The following is a 13783-nucleotide window of genomic DNA, read 5'->3' on the forward strand; positions in this document are numbered from 1 at the left end:
AATGATCCGAGTGAGACTTTACGCATCATTGCTTGTTCTATTGTGAAAAATACAGAAGTCTCTTTTTTTTTTTTTAAGTTTTGATTAAAAGTGACATCAAAATGCAGCAACTCATATCCATCCAGTCAGAGTAACTATTTTGTGATCCACATCATTATCCAAGTGTTGGATGTGAACTGTTATTTTATTGGTGGAGACAAGAAGACAAATGCATTTTTTTAAATAAAAAAGCTCCTAATAGGAAGTGATTCTCCAACAGTTTTATTTCTGCTCCCTGAGTGAGATAAGAACTCCTATCTCCCCGTCCTGCAGATCCATGGTCCTTCTGCTCCACAGCAGAAAGCAGATGCTAAACTCGAGGGAGCAGCAACAGAAGGGAATCAGAGGAGAACAATTCTGCTCCAGCTCCAGTTCTCCTCTGAGCTCCGGAATCAAACGGTTGACCTTTAAAGGCTGCACCTCTGTGCCTTCAGGGTTCAGGAGGTTCAGAGCAGGAAAACCTGCAGTTCTGCTGTAAATAATGCAGACACTCAGAGAATGGACGGAATGTTTACAGCCAACAAAGACTGGCTGCAGCATCAAGGATCTTTATGAGGAAACTTTACCAGAAAGCAGACGGAAGGAATCTGTTTTCTTACTAAAATCAAACATCTCTGGGTTTGATTTTGGTGGTTTTCAAAGGTCAAAATGAGTAAAAATGAACTTATGATGTTTAAACAATATAGTGTTCTCTTTATTATTCTTTTGCTATTAATATACAAAATGTTTGCAAACATTTGAATCACAAGCATCATAAACCCAAATGAATGGAAATGAGCTGATTTATGCAAAAATATATAGAAAAAGGTCTTAAAAATATATATATTTATCTCATTATAAACATTCATCAGGCTAAACAATTTATAAACGTTACATGAAGACGATAAAACACAAAAAAAGCCAAAACTTGAAACTATAAAAACCTACCAAGGCTTTAACTGTCATTTCATGGAGGTGAAATAACGGCAAAAAGTTAAAGAACTAAACAGAACTATTGGTAAGAGAGATATAAATGTTTAAAAAATACTTTGGATGAATGACTGCAGAATAAGTTTACATATTTTTAATGAGAAAATAGGAATTTATCAAGTAAAAAATTCAAATCAAAGTTTTGAAAATTGAGATAATTTTTGGAAAAAGATCCTCTTAATGATGACGCCGCAGAGGTCAATCTTACTTTTACAAATTTAGGATCAACGAAAAAAAGCAATAATTCTTTAATATTTAAAGTCTGAAGCTTCCTTCCAGCCTAAAGTTCCTGTAGTTCCTTCTCTGAGGGTTTAAAGATATAGTTTTTAAGAATATTCAAACAAGAACAAAAGGTAACAAAGGATTTCTGGTTCTGCTCCTGAAACTGGTTCCAGATTTATCAATTAGAAGAAGGAAATTTTATTTTTGATGTTTTTTTTTTAGACCCTGCAGCTCAAAGGCCACAGCTTCATGAAGGAAGATGACATGAACTCTGAACAAATCTAAAGCTTTAACCTCAGAGGATTACGATGGGATGCGATGGGAGGAAAATTATTTAAAAAAAAGGTTATAGCAATATTACTGGTGAAAGGCAAGTAAAAAAACATTAAAACTGCCGAAAAGTTATTTCCCTGGCTCCTTGTTCCACAAATTCATAATAAAAATGTTGGGATTCCTCTGTTCTTCAGATAAGGCGGGGCAATATGGGATTCTTATCTAGATATAGGTTATCTATAGGTTTTTTCATATAGTTCAATAACATTGTATACCCCAATATAAACTATATTTGTCCAATTTGAACTCAAAAGAGAAATGTATAATCTTCAGCAGGTACATTTTATATTAAATCCTAATAAAAAACCGCCTGAAAACAAAGATTTGGACTGTTATACGTTATATCTGGAGCGCTCTCATGAAGGGAAGAGGCCAAGTTTATTACAACATCTGACACAAATTGTAGTTTTTGTGTAACACCCACTGCTAATACACAATGGATTCAATTCTGTCATCATATTAAAACAAATGTTTTTAATGAATGTGTTCTTCTATTTATCCACCACGTCTTAAAGTCCGCTCAGTGAAAATATTTGGAATCTACTGAGTTTTTTAAAGCTAATTTAGAGTTTGGCTAATATTTAACAATATCCTAGCTTTTTTGGTTGATTTGGCATCTGATTTTTTTTCAAGATAATTTAGAGTTTAACTAATTTTCACCAACATGCTGGCTGTTTTGGTTAATTTTGCATCTACTGAGGTTTGTTTAAGCTAATGTAGCTGTTTTGGTTAATTTGACATTAACTGAGATTTTTAAAGCTCACTTCAGTATTTTTTTTACTCGTGGTTTTTCCGGAACTTGTGGTTTTTCTGCAGTTAATTAAAATTTGCAGCATTGCAATGGGAAGCTGGTCTGTGAACACATCAGGACTTCACAGAGAGCTTGTTAGCATTAGCATCATGCTATATAGCGGTCACCAAATCAACACTTTTTACTAAACTTTCTGCTGCTGCTATACGTCCAGCTGGTTTGTCTTCCAGTTCTGACAGGATCCCGTTAAAATCCCCAGATGTTCCGCTCTGGGCTGCATGGTGTGACAGACAAAACGCTGTTTCACCAGCGAAACTGGAGGTTACACAGAGAAGATGAGCAGGAGAGACGGCGGAGGCGTGGTGACTCGTGAGCGTTTGTTTGGCTTTCACACAGACAAAGGAAGTGGAGAGGTCCAAAAAAATGAGAGCTAATAAACTAAATAATTAGATGCAAACATTTGCTCCCCGTGTGGCGACTAACTCTGACTTTTACCCGCCAGAGAGGAGAAAATAGAAACAACTGAAACAACGGGTGAGTGACAGTGTTGGACCCTTCAAAATAAAAATCTACCGCGATATACTCATTTCTCTGGTGAGAAAACGTTCTATTGTTATCTTTTTACGGTCCGTCATCTCCAGACCGTTTTCCGTTTCTTCTCCGTGCCGTCTCACCTGTATATGAGGATGTCGTCCGTGGAGCTGTTGTACTGGATCTGGTACATGCGGACGCCGGGGATGTGGTTCTGGGGCGGCCACCGGATGACCGCCGAGCTCGACGTGAGGTCCGACACGCTGACCCTCTGCTGGTCGGGCCTGAGGTGACCCCCGCTGACGTTGGACTTGATGGAAGTGGGGATGTCGGACGGCCCCGGGTCCGGGTCCAGCTTGGGGTCAAAATGAGGCGAGGGGTTGACGACCAACTCCACCGGCGCCGTGGCCTCCCCGGCCGCGTTGGAGGCGATGCATGTGAACTTCCCAGAATCCTCCAGGAGAAAACAGAAACAGGTAAATATCGTTTTGTAATACACATAAAATGACTGATGCAGAGTAGAGAAAGACGATGGATGTTTTAAGGTAACCTAAAACTCTAAAAGTTATTTATGATCCAGTTTGAACACTTTCCACTCAGATGGATTCGGCACTCAAAGGAAATATCATTTAGGTCAGTGGAGAGATTTGATCTTTCCATGACATTGTGGGACTTCACAGGACAGATGGAAACAAAAGGAAGAAGGTTTTTCAGGAGGTGTTCAGAGAGGAACCACATGAGGAGGTTTGGCAAAAATACTTCCCACTCCTTAGTCGGACAAAGTCAGCTGAGACCGGAACGCTGGAGTCTGGGGTACAGGATGGAAGGATGGAGGGAGAGATGGATTAAGGGACAAATGGATGGATAGATGAATGGAGGGAGGGATGGATAGAAGGATGGATGGATAAAGGGACAAATTGATGGATAGAGGGATAATTGGATAATAGAAGGATGGATCCAAGGATAGATTGATAGGTGGATGAACGGATGAGGGAGGGATGGATTGATAAAAAGGATGAAAGGATAAAAGGGTGGATGAAGAGATGATCGACAGAGGGAAATATTAGATGTAGAAAAACGTGGATGAAGGAGTAGAAGGATGGACAGACATGGATCGATGGATGGATGATTAATAGAGAGAAATATAAAAAGATGAATGGAGAGACCCATGGATAAAGGAGTACAGGGATAGGTGCAGGAATAGAGGAATGGATGGAGGGACAGACAGATGGATGAAGAAAACCATCATCTCTGCACCTTGACGGACGCCTTGAGGATGTCCAGCGATCCGTTCTCGTAGCAGATGGTTCTGGAGGTGTTTCCGATCAGCTTCCCGTCAGGACTGACCCAGTGGGTCGACGGCTCCGGATCTCCGATGGACTTGCAGCGCAGGCTGACCTCCTGACCTTCCATCACGAACATCTTGGAGGTGTGACGGGTTATCATCGGAGGCTCACAGACAAACTCTTCCTGTTGGGAACGACAGCGACAAACACAACACTAAAATAAAATGATCTGGAGGGCCGGATCCGGCCCCCGGGCCGTGACTTTGGCATGTGTTGTAAGTCCAGTGTTTTCAGGAGGTAACTGTGACATTGCTATGACTTCCTCAACGGTAACCTGATACAGTCACACCCTACATGAAAACACCGAGCAGCAGCTCTGAAGGGAACAGAACCAGGTTACAGAAGGAAAACGGCTGACTCCAGCTGCTGCTTCTGTCCTACTTCTACTCATTTGTGTCACAGATAAGCTGCGATAAACCTCCAGGGATTTGGTACGTTTCCCCAAAAAGACTCTCTGTGCATCCTCTAATAGATTCTGCATTATTCCAGACCTCCCACCGGCGCCTGAGCCGGCGTTGGGCGGGTCAGAACCCTGGTTTATCGCGGCTTACTCCGCTCCTCTGAAGCTCCTCACGAGTCTCCTTCCCAGCAGATCTGGTTTCTGACCCGACGGCTGCAGATTCAGTCAAACCCCCCCGGCGGGAAGCTCTGGGAATCTCCCCGATGCGAGTGAGGACGGAGGGGAATCGGAACGTTTGTCCTGATAACCCTCAGACTTCCTCGGCTCCGCAGGTTTTCCCGCCACAGCGGCGGCTTTCATTGATTGGAGAGCAGGAACTTCCCTCCCCGCTAAGGACGGAGCGGCGGTGGCCCACTTGTCTGCACAGCTGGGTAGGAACTATCGAACCTGGTAGTTAAGAAGCCCAGACACTTTAGAGTCTGCAGCTCCCTCTCCACACGGTTCATCCTCTCAAATCAGCTCCTGTCACATGGAGAAGACTTTCAGTCCTTCAGAGGGATCAGAGGTCTGAGGAAGTCCTTCATTTGAACAAACTGGTTCAGCCTCTTCAGTGACGCTCACGATCCCGGATTACTGATGTCTAAATCATCTATCCTTTGGACATAACCAATCGTATATTTTATTAAGTAAGACAGAGAATGAAGTCAATCTGCCGGCTGTAACGCAGCAGCGGCGGTGCACCCGCTAGAGGGGGGGGCGGAGCCAAACGGAGCCAAATCCAGAGAGGAAACTGACCATTATTTTATTTTGGGATGGGGACTGACACGAGTGTTCCACAATAACAAGCATCCAACCATCTCCCCGGTTCTCCCTGAAAGTCACATATAAATATGTATGTTTGTTCGATCAGTCAGTCTAACGATCAGCCGACCAACTGAATGACCTCTCAACCAAACAACTAACCAACCAAACAAAATGACCAATCATTCAATCAACCAACCAAAAACCCAAATGGTTGAACTTGTCAGACAGATCTACTTAAAGACAGAGTGATCCGCTGTTTTCCAACAGTCGATCTAAAAACCTGATGCACGTCGACCTGGTTTAAGAACGGAGTTTCGTGGTTAAGATGAACAGAGTGAGGCACAGACCTCGCGTATGGTCCAGAAGTATTTGCCGGCGAGGTCTTTGGGGGATGCGCAGGTCTCCAGGTCATCCTCCCGGGTGAGTCTGCGCAGCCACACCAGCTCGCAGTTGCAGTGCAGCGGGTTCCCGCCAAAGCTCAGCACCAGCGCCGTGAGCGGCGAGCCCTTCATCTTGGCGTACACGGGGATCCGGAGGAAGAGCGGGTCGGGGGGGATCTTCTTCAGCTTGTTAGACGTCATGTCCAGTCTGAGGACAGAACGCACAAAGGTGAACTGAGCTGACCTGCTGCTGGAAACAAACAGGTTTCTGTCTGATCTGAAGGCGTTTACAACAGAGAAAAAAAATCAATCTTCAATTATTAGAGTTTGGAAGAAAAAACCTGGAAGAAAGTCACAAAAGTAAGAAACCTCATGGTTTCACATCTTCACATTCTGTTTGTTTGCATCGTGTTCTTTAACAATTCCCTTCATTTTCTCTGTTGACACCAGTGCATTATTAATAGGCTTTTTGAAACGTTTCCTTTCAAGCGAGGGACTTGGAAGGAGCAGCCGGAGGAGCTGAAGCCTCTGCTGACTCATTCCTTCAGAATCAGTGCTTCTGTTGTGCTGCTGATGCTCTGAGAGGATAAAGCAGGAGGCCAGAGGAGCCGGGCAGCACATCGATCTGGTGGGAGGCCATGTGAAAAGGTGAGATGGAGGAGGGAGGCAGGAGGAGATGAAAAAAGAAAATGACAGGACGGCTGTGAAAGCGTAAACCTCATCTTCTTCTTCTTCTTGGAGATCAGAACGGAACCAGAATGATCATCTCTACAGACGAACGACTCTGATCTTCTTTAAAGGAAAACTGTTGAGTCTGGATGTTTGGAGCCAACCTCATTCAAATGAAAGAACCGACGTGAATCCCGGCTGTTCTGAGGAGATTGAATGTGAGAGTAAAGATGTGGGGAATCTTAGAATTTCTAATGTGGTGTAAAATGAATCCCTCCTGTCCAACGATTTAAAAAGATTCTTCTAGACAAAATGAAATAATTTAACATTATTTTTCACAGCTTTTCTTAGTTTAGGATTTATTTATTTTTACAGGAAACGCGCAGTAATTATAATGCAACCTGGAACAGACAAACAAAGATGGAGAATAGAAAATGAAAATCACATGGACCTAAAACGAGTCAAAGTCGAGGCCCGGGGGCCGGATACGGCCCTCCAGATCATTTTATTTTATCGTTAAATATTTAAAGTAATTTAAGGCTTATGTTGATTTATTCTGGAATGATATTCCTGCCTTTTTATTTTTTCATAATTATGTTAAAAAGTTGTGATTTTACAAATCGGCGTTCTGCTAGCTTTTTGGACTATTTTGGCTTTTACTAAGATTTTTTAAAGATTCAAGATTTCAAAGAGATTCAAAGACTTTTTTATTGTAACTGTCAGGAACAGTTAAATTGTTGGGGGTCCACCAGCAGCGATGCACAGCACAGCACAAGGCTATTTTAGGCTATTTTTGAGTTTTACTAATGCTTCAACAACATGCTAGGTGTTTTTAGCAAAATTAGAGTTATTTTTGTTTTTTTAGGCTTCTTTTTTGGAGCTTTGCTAATATTCAGGTACATTCTAGCCATTTTTCCTTTTTTTTAGGCTATTTTATAGCTTAGCTATTGTTTTAGCTACATGTTAGCTGTTTTTTTGTTTTTAGGCTAATTTGGTATTTATGTAATATTTTAGCTGGCTATCAGCTTCAGCTTTTTAAGCTTCAGCATTTTCAGCCATCAGCTTCAGCGTTTTCAGCCATCAATTTCAGAATTTTCAGCTCTCAGCAATAGCATCTTTAGCAGCTAAATTCAGCTTCCAGCATTCACACTAACATTATCACAGGTAATGATATATATCTAGTTCATAATTATTTAAAAAAGTTACAGTTTTAAAGTTTAAAAAATGTAGTTTTAGTGTTCAATGAATGTTGATCCTGTTCATCCAGCGACCTCAGGTGTGTTCTGGGTTTTGGCTCCTTGTGTGATTGAGTGTGACCCCTCTGGTGTAAGGAGTCACCTGTGTGCCCCGTACAGGTTTGACCACTTTTGACCCGTATCCACCCATTAGGACCAGTTGTGACTAAAGCTTTAACCATCAGAGCCCTCAGGGCTTTTCTGTGTTGTATTTTCAGCAAAATTCTCAACACAATAGTAGGATCTATTCACTGGAGTTAATAGCATACAGTAGATGTAGTAAATGTGTCAAAGTGAAGACTCTGCTGCAGTGGAAACGGTGTTTTCTGCTGAGAACGCTCGAGTGCCTGAGAGTTAAGCTTAAGCCACTCTAAGTGCTAAATGACTCCATTACGTTACTGGGCTGAACTTCAGAGGGAAGCGGCGCCGCGTTAGATCGCTGCTCCGCTAAGGCCGTGGATCAGGTGGTTTGATCAGAGGTTAAACCTCATGTTGGGACTTTTCTCTGCCTTTAGCTGCTAATCCCGGGGAAACCTGAGCGTGTTTTCATCTGAGAAGTGCTGGGGAGCTAAAGCAGCCTTTCAAACGCGAGACCCGGCCAGAGAAAAACACTCTGGGTGTTTTCTAAGACACTCATCCACTTTGGAGTCTGAAGGGTAATCTTTTCCTGCAAAATAATAGACCTGAAGACGGGTAATCAAGCAGGATACTCAAGCGTTCTCGGCTGCAAACAGCAAATGAAGAAAAAGTCTGTTTTCCCCTCCAGAAATATTCAAAACGATGTCTTAACAAGAAGCTAAAAGCTGCGGAGAGCAGTGAGCACGCTCAACTTGACAAATTTCAATTACGGTGTTTGATGTGCGGCGGCGGGGGGTGTGTTTGTGTGTACAGGTGTTGCCAGCACACACACGGCGCCGGGTCTCCAGGGGGAAACTAATCCATTCAGCCTTTAAATGTCAGCCTGGGCATGAAAGGCCCGCATGATATCGCTGCTCCGTGCGCTGATGAAGGACTTTAATTACAATCGATTACTGTTAATTGGGTCTGTTTGTTCATTTCTGGACATGAGCAGTCATGTTGCACACTTTAAAGGCCAAACTGATAAAGTTTTTGATCGTGGGGCCGCTCTGACCCGCGAGATTGAAGGAGGTCAGACGCCAGACGGTCAGTCAGTGAATGCTGAGTTTGCAAACTCAGTCAATTCTGTAAATGTTCAGGTTTCTATTAATCAGCTCCAATGAGGACATATTTAAAAAGAGACTTCCATTCAGCTGAAGCTCCTATGTTTCATGAAAAATACAATCAAGAGAACAATTGCTGCTAATTCGATCTTTTGATGCAACAAAAACTCAAAATGTCTGTATATTTGTACGTTTTCCAGGTCAATTTAGTACATTTTACTGAGATTTAATACATTGTTTGTTTTTGCTCTATCCGCGATTCAGTAAGAGTTTAATTTGAGCTTTGTTTATATTTACTGTCCAGAAACAAATCAAAACATCCCATTAAATCAGCTGTTTGTCATTTTCATTATGAACTAGCCTGGTGATTCGATATATATGCCGATACGTGTCTCACGATACGATACATACCGCGAAATATCTCAAGACTGTCAGAACAAATTTTCACTTTTTTTTAAGAGTATGACTTAGAAAAGGAACTCTACCTGAATATTAATATGTCTTTTAGTGCACTAAAATGTTAAAATTCATTTTATTCATCGATCACAACATTAAACACTGCGACTGTTTACAGATACTGATATGATCAAAGAGGCTCAGCGTGTGGTTTAAGTAAAAAATAAAAGATGCTAAATGACGCTCATAAATAGTTCATTAAATATTATCTTGTCAGAATTTTAAATTTAAATTTCGCCAAACAAAATATCACAATATATTGCCTACACCTCTAATGTTTACTGAAGATTAAAAACAAAAAAGAAACCCAACGAAAATTAAATCCACTTTGAGGTTTGATTAACAACATTCTCAAGATGTTTGAGGGGTCCCCAAGCTACGGCCCGCGGGCCAGATCCGGCCCTCCTCCCCATTTGGCCCGGCCCCCGAAACACTATCAGAGACGCACGATTTTTTTTTTTTTTCCAATCTGGCCGATCGACCGACATAGAACGTGAGCTTTTATTCCACCCTTCTGCAGCTAAACTTTGACAGTAGTAATTTAGAATATTTATTGGTTTAATTACAAACCGACCCCGCCCCCCATCAGACAAGGAAACAGCTTTGTGGCCCTCACAAGAAAAAGTCTGGGGACTCCTGGTTTAGGTCAAACAACAGGTAACTGGAAAACTATTAACCCCTTTGGGCCTAAATTTAGTTCCAACTACATAAAAATACTCTTATGGTGTGAATATATGTGTTAAAAAGAAGACCTGAAAACTAGCTACGGCTAAAAGCATCATGATAGAGGCATGGGACGGCTGTTCACAGTATGTCTATGTTTTCATATCTGTCCCTATTTAACAAATACATTCAAAGTACGGCCACTCCTCGTCTACTATAAGACATATTTTTCTCTGTTTAAATGAATGAGGTTTGATGAGTTAACACCATCTAAACACATGAGATCGATTCTTTTGGACTAAAACCAAAATGTTTCCTGTTTTTTAACTGGTTTCATTTATATCACAACCTCCATAGTCTTGAACCTCCTAGAAACCACCAGAGAGGAAAGGAGATGCAGAAACCACGGCTGTGGCTGTCCGTGAACTCTGACCTGGCCAGCTTGTGCAGGTTGGAGAAGATCCCCTCGGGGACGCTCTCGATGAGGTTGTGGTCCAGGCTGAGCGTGTTGACACTGACCAGCAACGCAATGGTGTCCCAGGGGATGTCCACCAGGTTGTTGTAGCTCAGGTCCAAGTCCTCCAGAGTCTCCAGGAAGTCCTGAGGAGGAGCAGAGGGCCACACAAACAGGTTCAGATAAAAAAAAAGACACAAAGACAAAAGGAACGTGAGATGGAGAGAGAAGGAAAAAATAAACACTGAAGGCTGAACAAAATAATGCAAAACATCTTTTATCTGATAAAAAATACACTAACAAGATGGTTTGGTGACTTAATAAAGGAAAAGCTGAACTTGATGTCCTTAAGCTGATAACAGTTACTGGAAAATGAGATTTTGGATTGTTAGACTCCAATGGGCAGATCTGTCTCAAGTCTAGAGGAAAACCAAAAATGGGACCAAAACAAAAAACTGGACAACCGTGAGAAAAAGGAACACAATTTATTAAATAATGTACACAAAGAATCTGTGTCCTGAAAAGGAAAAGGGAAAAACAATTAGTGTGATGGCTAAAACAAAAGCTACTTAAAGAAAACAAACAAACAAACAAACAAACAAACAAAGAAAGACTATCACACTAAGACTACCCAGGTCCAACCCCAAACTAGCTAATACTTCAACTACATTCTGGCTGTTTTGGCTAATTTAGGCTTTTATCTTTGTTTTTTAGGCTGTTTTGGAGGTTAGCTGATATTTCGGCTACATGCTAGCTGTTCTGGCTAATTTGTGAAATGTAGAAGCCGGACATCAAGAGACCCCGGCGGAGGAAATTGTGAAGGCAATCCGAGGCAATCCCTTTTTTTGAACTAATGTACTGTATTTTTCAGACTATAAGTCACTTTTTTTTTGTTGGGCTGGGGGTGTGACTTATTCTCAGGTGCAACTTATGTGCGATTTGTAAAGGGTAGGCTCGTGTATTTGTTACACTCCCACTAACAGCCACTAGAGGGCACTATCAATATTTGCTACTGACAGCTACACAAAAATATAAGCTCTGAGCTCGGCGGAGTTGTTCCAAATCCACACAGGATGAAGTGGTTTAACGTGATATTAGGAGTTTGATTGATTTGTTAGCATGTTCTTTACGTCATGGTTATCTGAATAATTATTCATATGTTATGGTAACATAATAGACAGCGGCTATGTCCCAATTGCCTTTTGAGGTGAAATGTCTGTTCTTGGTTTCATATTTTTTAGTTTAGTTTCTCCAAAAAGTGCGACTTCTATATGATTTTATTTCGTTATTATGCATTTTTTTTTAGTATCTGTGACTTATACGCAGGAGCGACTTAAAGGTACAACAGAAAACTTGCAGTCATTTGGTATCAAATTACACTTCAGTAAAGTTAACCTTACGACTAACAAAACTGTTGTGTTTTGGGTGAAGGATCTAACCAGCTCAGTGGCCTCGTGGTAGAGTGTCCACCCTGAGACTGGAAGGATGGTAGTTCAAAACCCAGTCGAGTCATTCCAAAGACTCAAAATGGGACCCGGTGCCTCCCTGCTTGACACTCAGCATTAATGGTTGGATTGGGGGGTTTAACCACTAAATGGTTACAGAGGGCAGCTGTGTCTGCAGCTCACCGCTCCCCCAGGAAAGGGGTCAGTAGAACACACTGGAGGAACCAGGACTCACAAGTCTTAGTTTTTATTCCAGAGAAGCTGGTTCGAGTACATGCATCTCTCTTTTGGTTATTTGCATCCTTGACAATATCCTCAAGAAGTGAAGTCCATTTTCTCAGCGAGTAGATATGTTACACATCACGGAGGCCCAACTCGTTTATGAGCAACATGAAGATTAGTTTTAAATTGAAGTTACAATTTGCAGCTAATGAAGGCCCGAGGCGTCCGCAGAATGGTTTCTATCAACGTTTATTTCACTAAAATGGCTCCAATTTCTCCATATTATATTCCTATACGATTTCCAATTAAAGTTCTTCAGCATTTTGCTCATATTTCCCTGCTGTGAAAGTCTATGACAGCACAATTAGAAAAGATTGGACCAATGCTGCCAGGAGAAAAGCTCCTTCAAGGAGTGATTCGAAAGGTTGCAGCTTTAAAATATATATATATATATAAAACACTAACAAACAGGGGGTTTCATTTATGAATGTTTTCATCAGGTTTCTCTCAAATGTTTTCCTGGAGGTTTTTAGAAATATCTGAATTCTGATGATGGTCCATTGGGGTCGTATTGAAGAATCTACAGTGTTTTTTGAACAGTGTTCTCTGTGATCAACTTTGGAGTTGTAAATTCCCTAATATTGAACTTTATTTGGAAATTTCTTCAGGCAGGTCATTGGACACCTTAGGGCTCCACCTTGTCCATGTGAGACAAAGGTCATGCTTGAATTCCCTCACTACTTAGTTCTCTAAAGGGCAATTTTTCAAGATCTCAGGATCTATAATTCCAAAATCCAGCATCCTGGAAATTTCCCAGAAATCTGTGTGAAAAACCAGTTTGTATCGATGATCACTATTATTAAATATTAAATATATATTATTAAATATATTGATAATCATTATTAACACTAGAATCCCTGGAACTCTCAGCTTCTGCTGCAACGCCCCCCTCCCCTTCTCAAAGTAGTGTTGTGGTGATCACCTTAAACCATCAACAATGACCTCCTGTTTTCACTTTGCAGATTGTCCGGTTAAAATGTTATGGCTGCTGACTCACATTCAGAAGGTCATGGGTTCGAATCCTGCTCAGATATTCAATAATTGACAAACTGGTGACATGGGGGGGGGGGCGTTTTATTCATTTTCTATGCTTTTAAACCATGAACATTGTGTTTACTTTTAAACTTCCTGTTTACGCAATCCAGATTGTCAGGTTTATATTTAAGTTTGACATGCATTCCAGATTCCGCCACTAGACGGTGCAGTGGTTATGGCTGCGGACTCACAATCAGAAGGTCATGGGTTCAAATCCCGCTCAGGAATAGTCCACATGAAATATTTGATTTTACATTTATATTTTATTTTTACCTTGAAACTGTTCAATGCAGGGGAAAAAAATATTTTTAACACAGACAAATACAACAATTGACAAACTGGTGACATGGGGGGGGCGTTTTATTCATTCTCTATGCTTTTAAACCATGAACATTGTGTTTACTTTTAAACTTCCTGTTTACGCAATCCAGATTGTCAGGTTTAAATTTAAGTTTGACATGCATTCCAGATTCCGCCACTAGACAGTCAAGTGGTTATGGCTGCGGACTCACAATCAGAAGGTCATGGGTTCAAATCCCGCTCAGGAATAGTCCACATTAAATATTTGTTTTTACTTTTATATTTTAT

General features: G+C 41.2%; 1 protein-coding gene across 5 annotated transcripts in view; it reads right to left on the reverse strand.

Annotated features, from left to right (window-relative positions):
* The window catches only part of si:cabz01090165.1 (uncharacterized protein LOC100333421 homolog), a 305072-nt gene that overhangs the window by 21185 nt on the left and 270104 nt on the right, over window positions 1–13783 (reverse strand). For all 5 annotated transcript variants that reach the window (XM_036215075.1, XM_024276868.2, XM_024276867.2 and 2 more), the window contains 4 exons: window positions 10413–10579; window positions 5743–5983; window positions 4103–4315; window positions 2989–3299 (listed from right to left, as the gene is read on the reverse strand). In XM_036215075.1, the coding sequence (XP_036070968.1) occupies window positions 2989–3299; window positions 4103–4315; window positions 5743–5983; window positions 10413–10579 (932 nt within the window). The remainder of the gene's footprint in view (window positions 1–2988; window positions 3300–4102; window positions 4316–5742; window positions 5984–10412; window positions 10580–13783) is intronic.

The sequence above is a fragment of the Oryzias melastigma genome, linkage group LG13 (genome assembly GCF_002922805.2).
Source record: "Oryzias melastigma strain HK-1 linkage group LG13, ASM292280v2, whole genome shotgun sequence".
Lineage (NCBI taxonomy): Eukaryota > Metazoa > Chordata > Actinopteri > Beloniformes > Adrianichthyidae > Oryzias > Oryzias melastigma.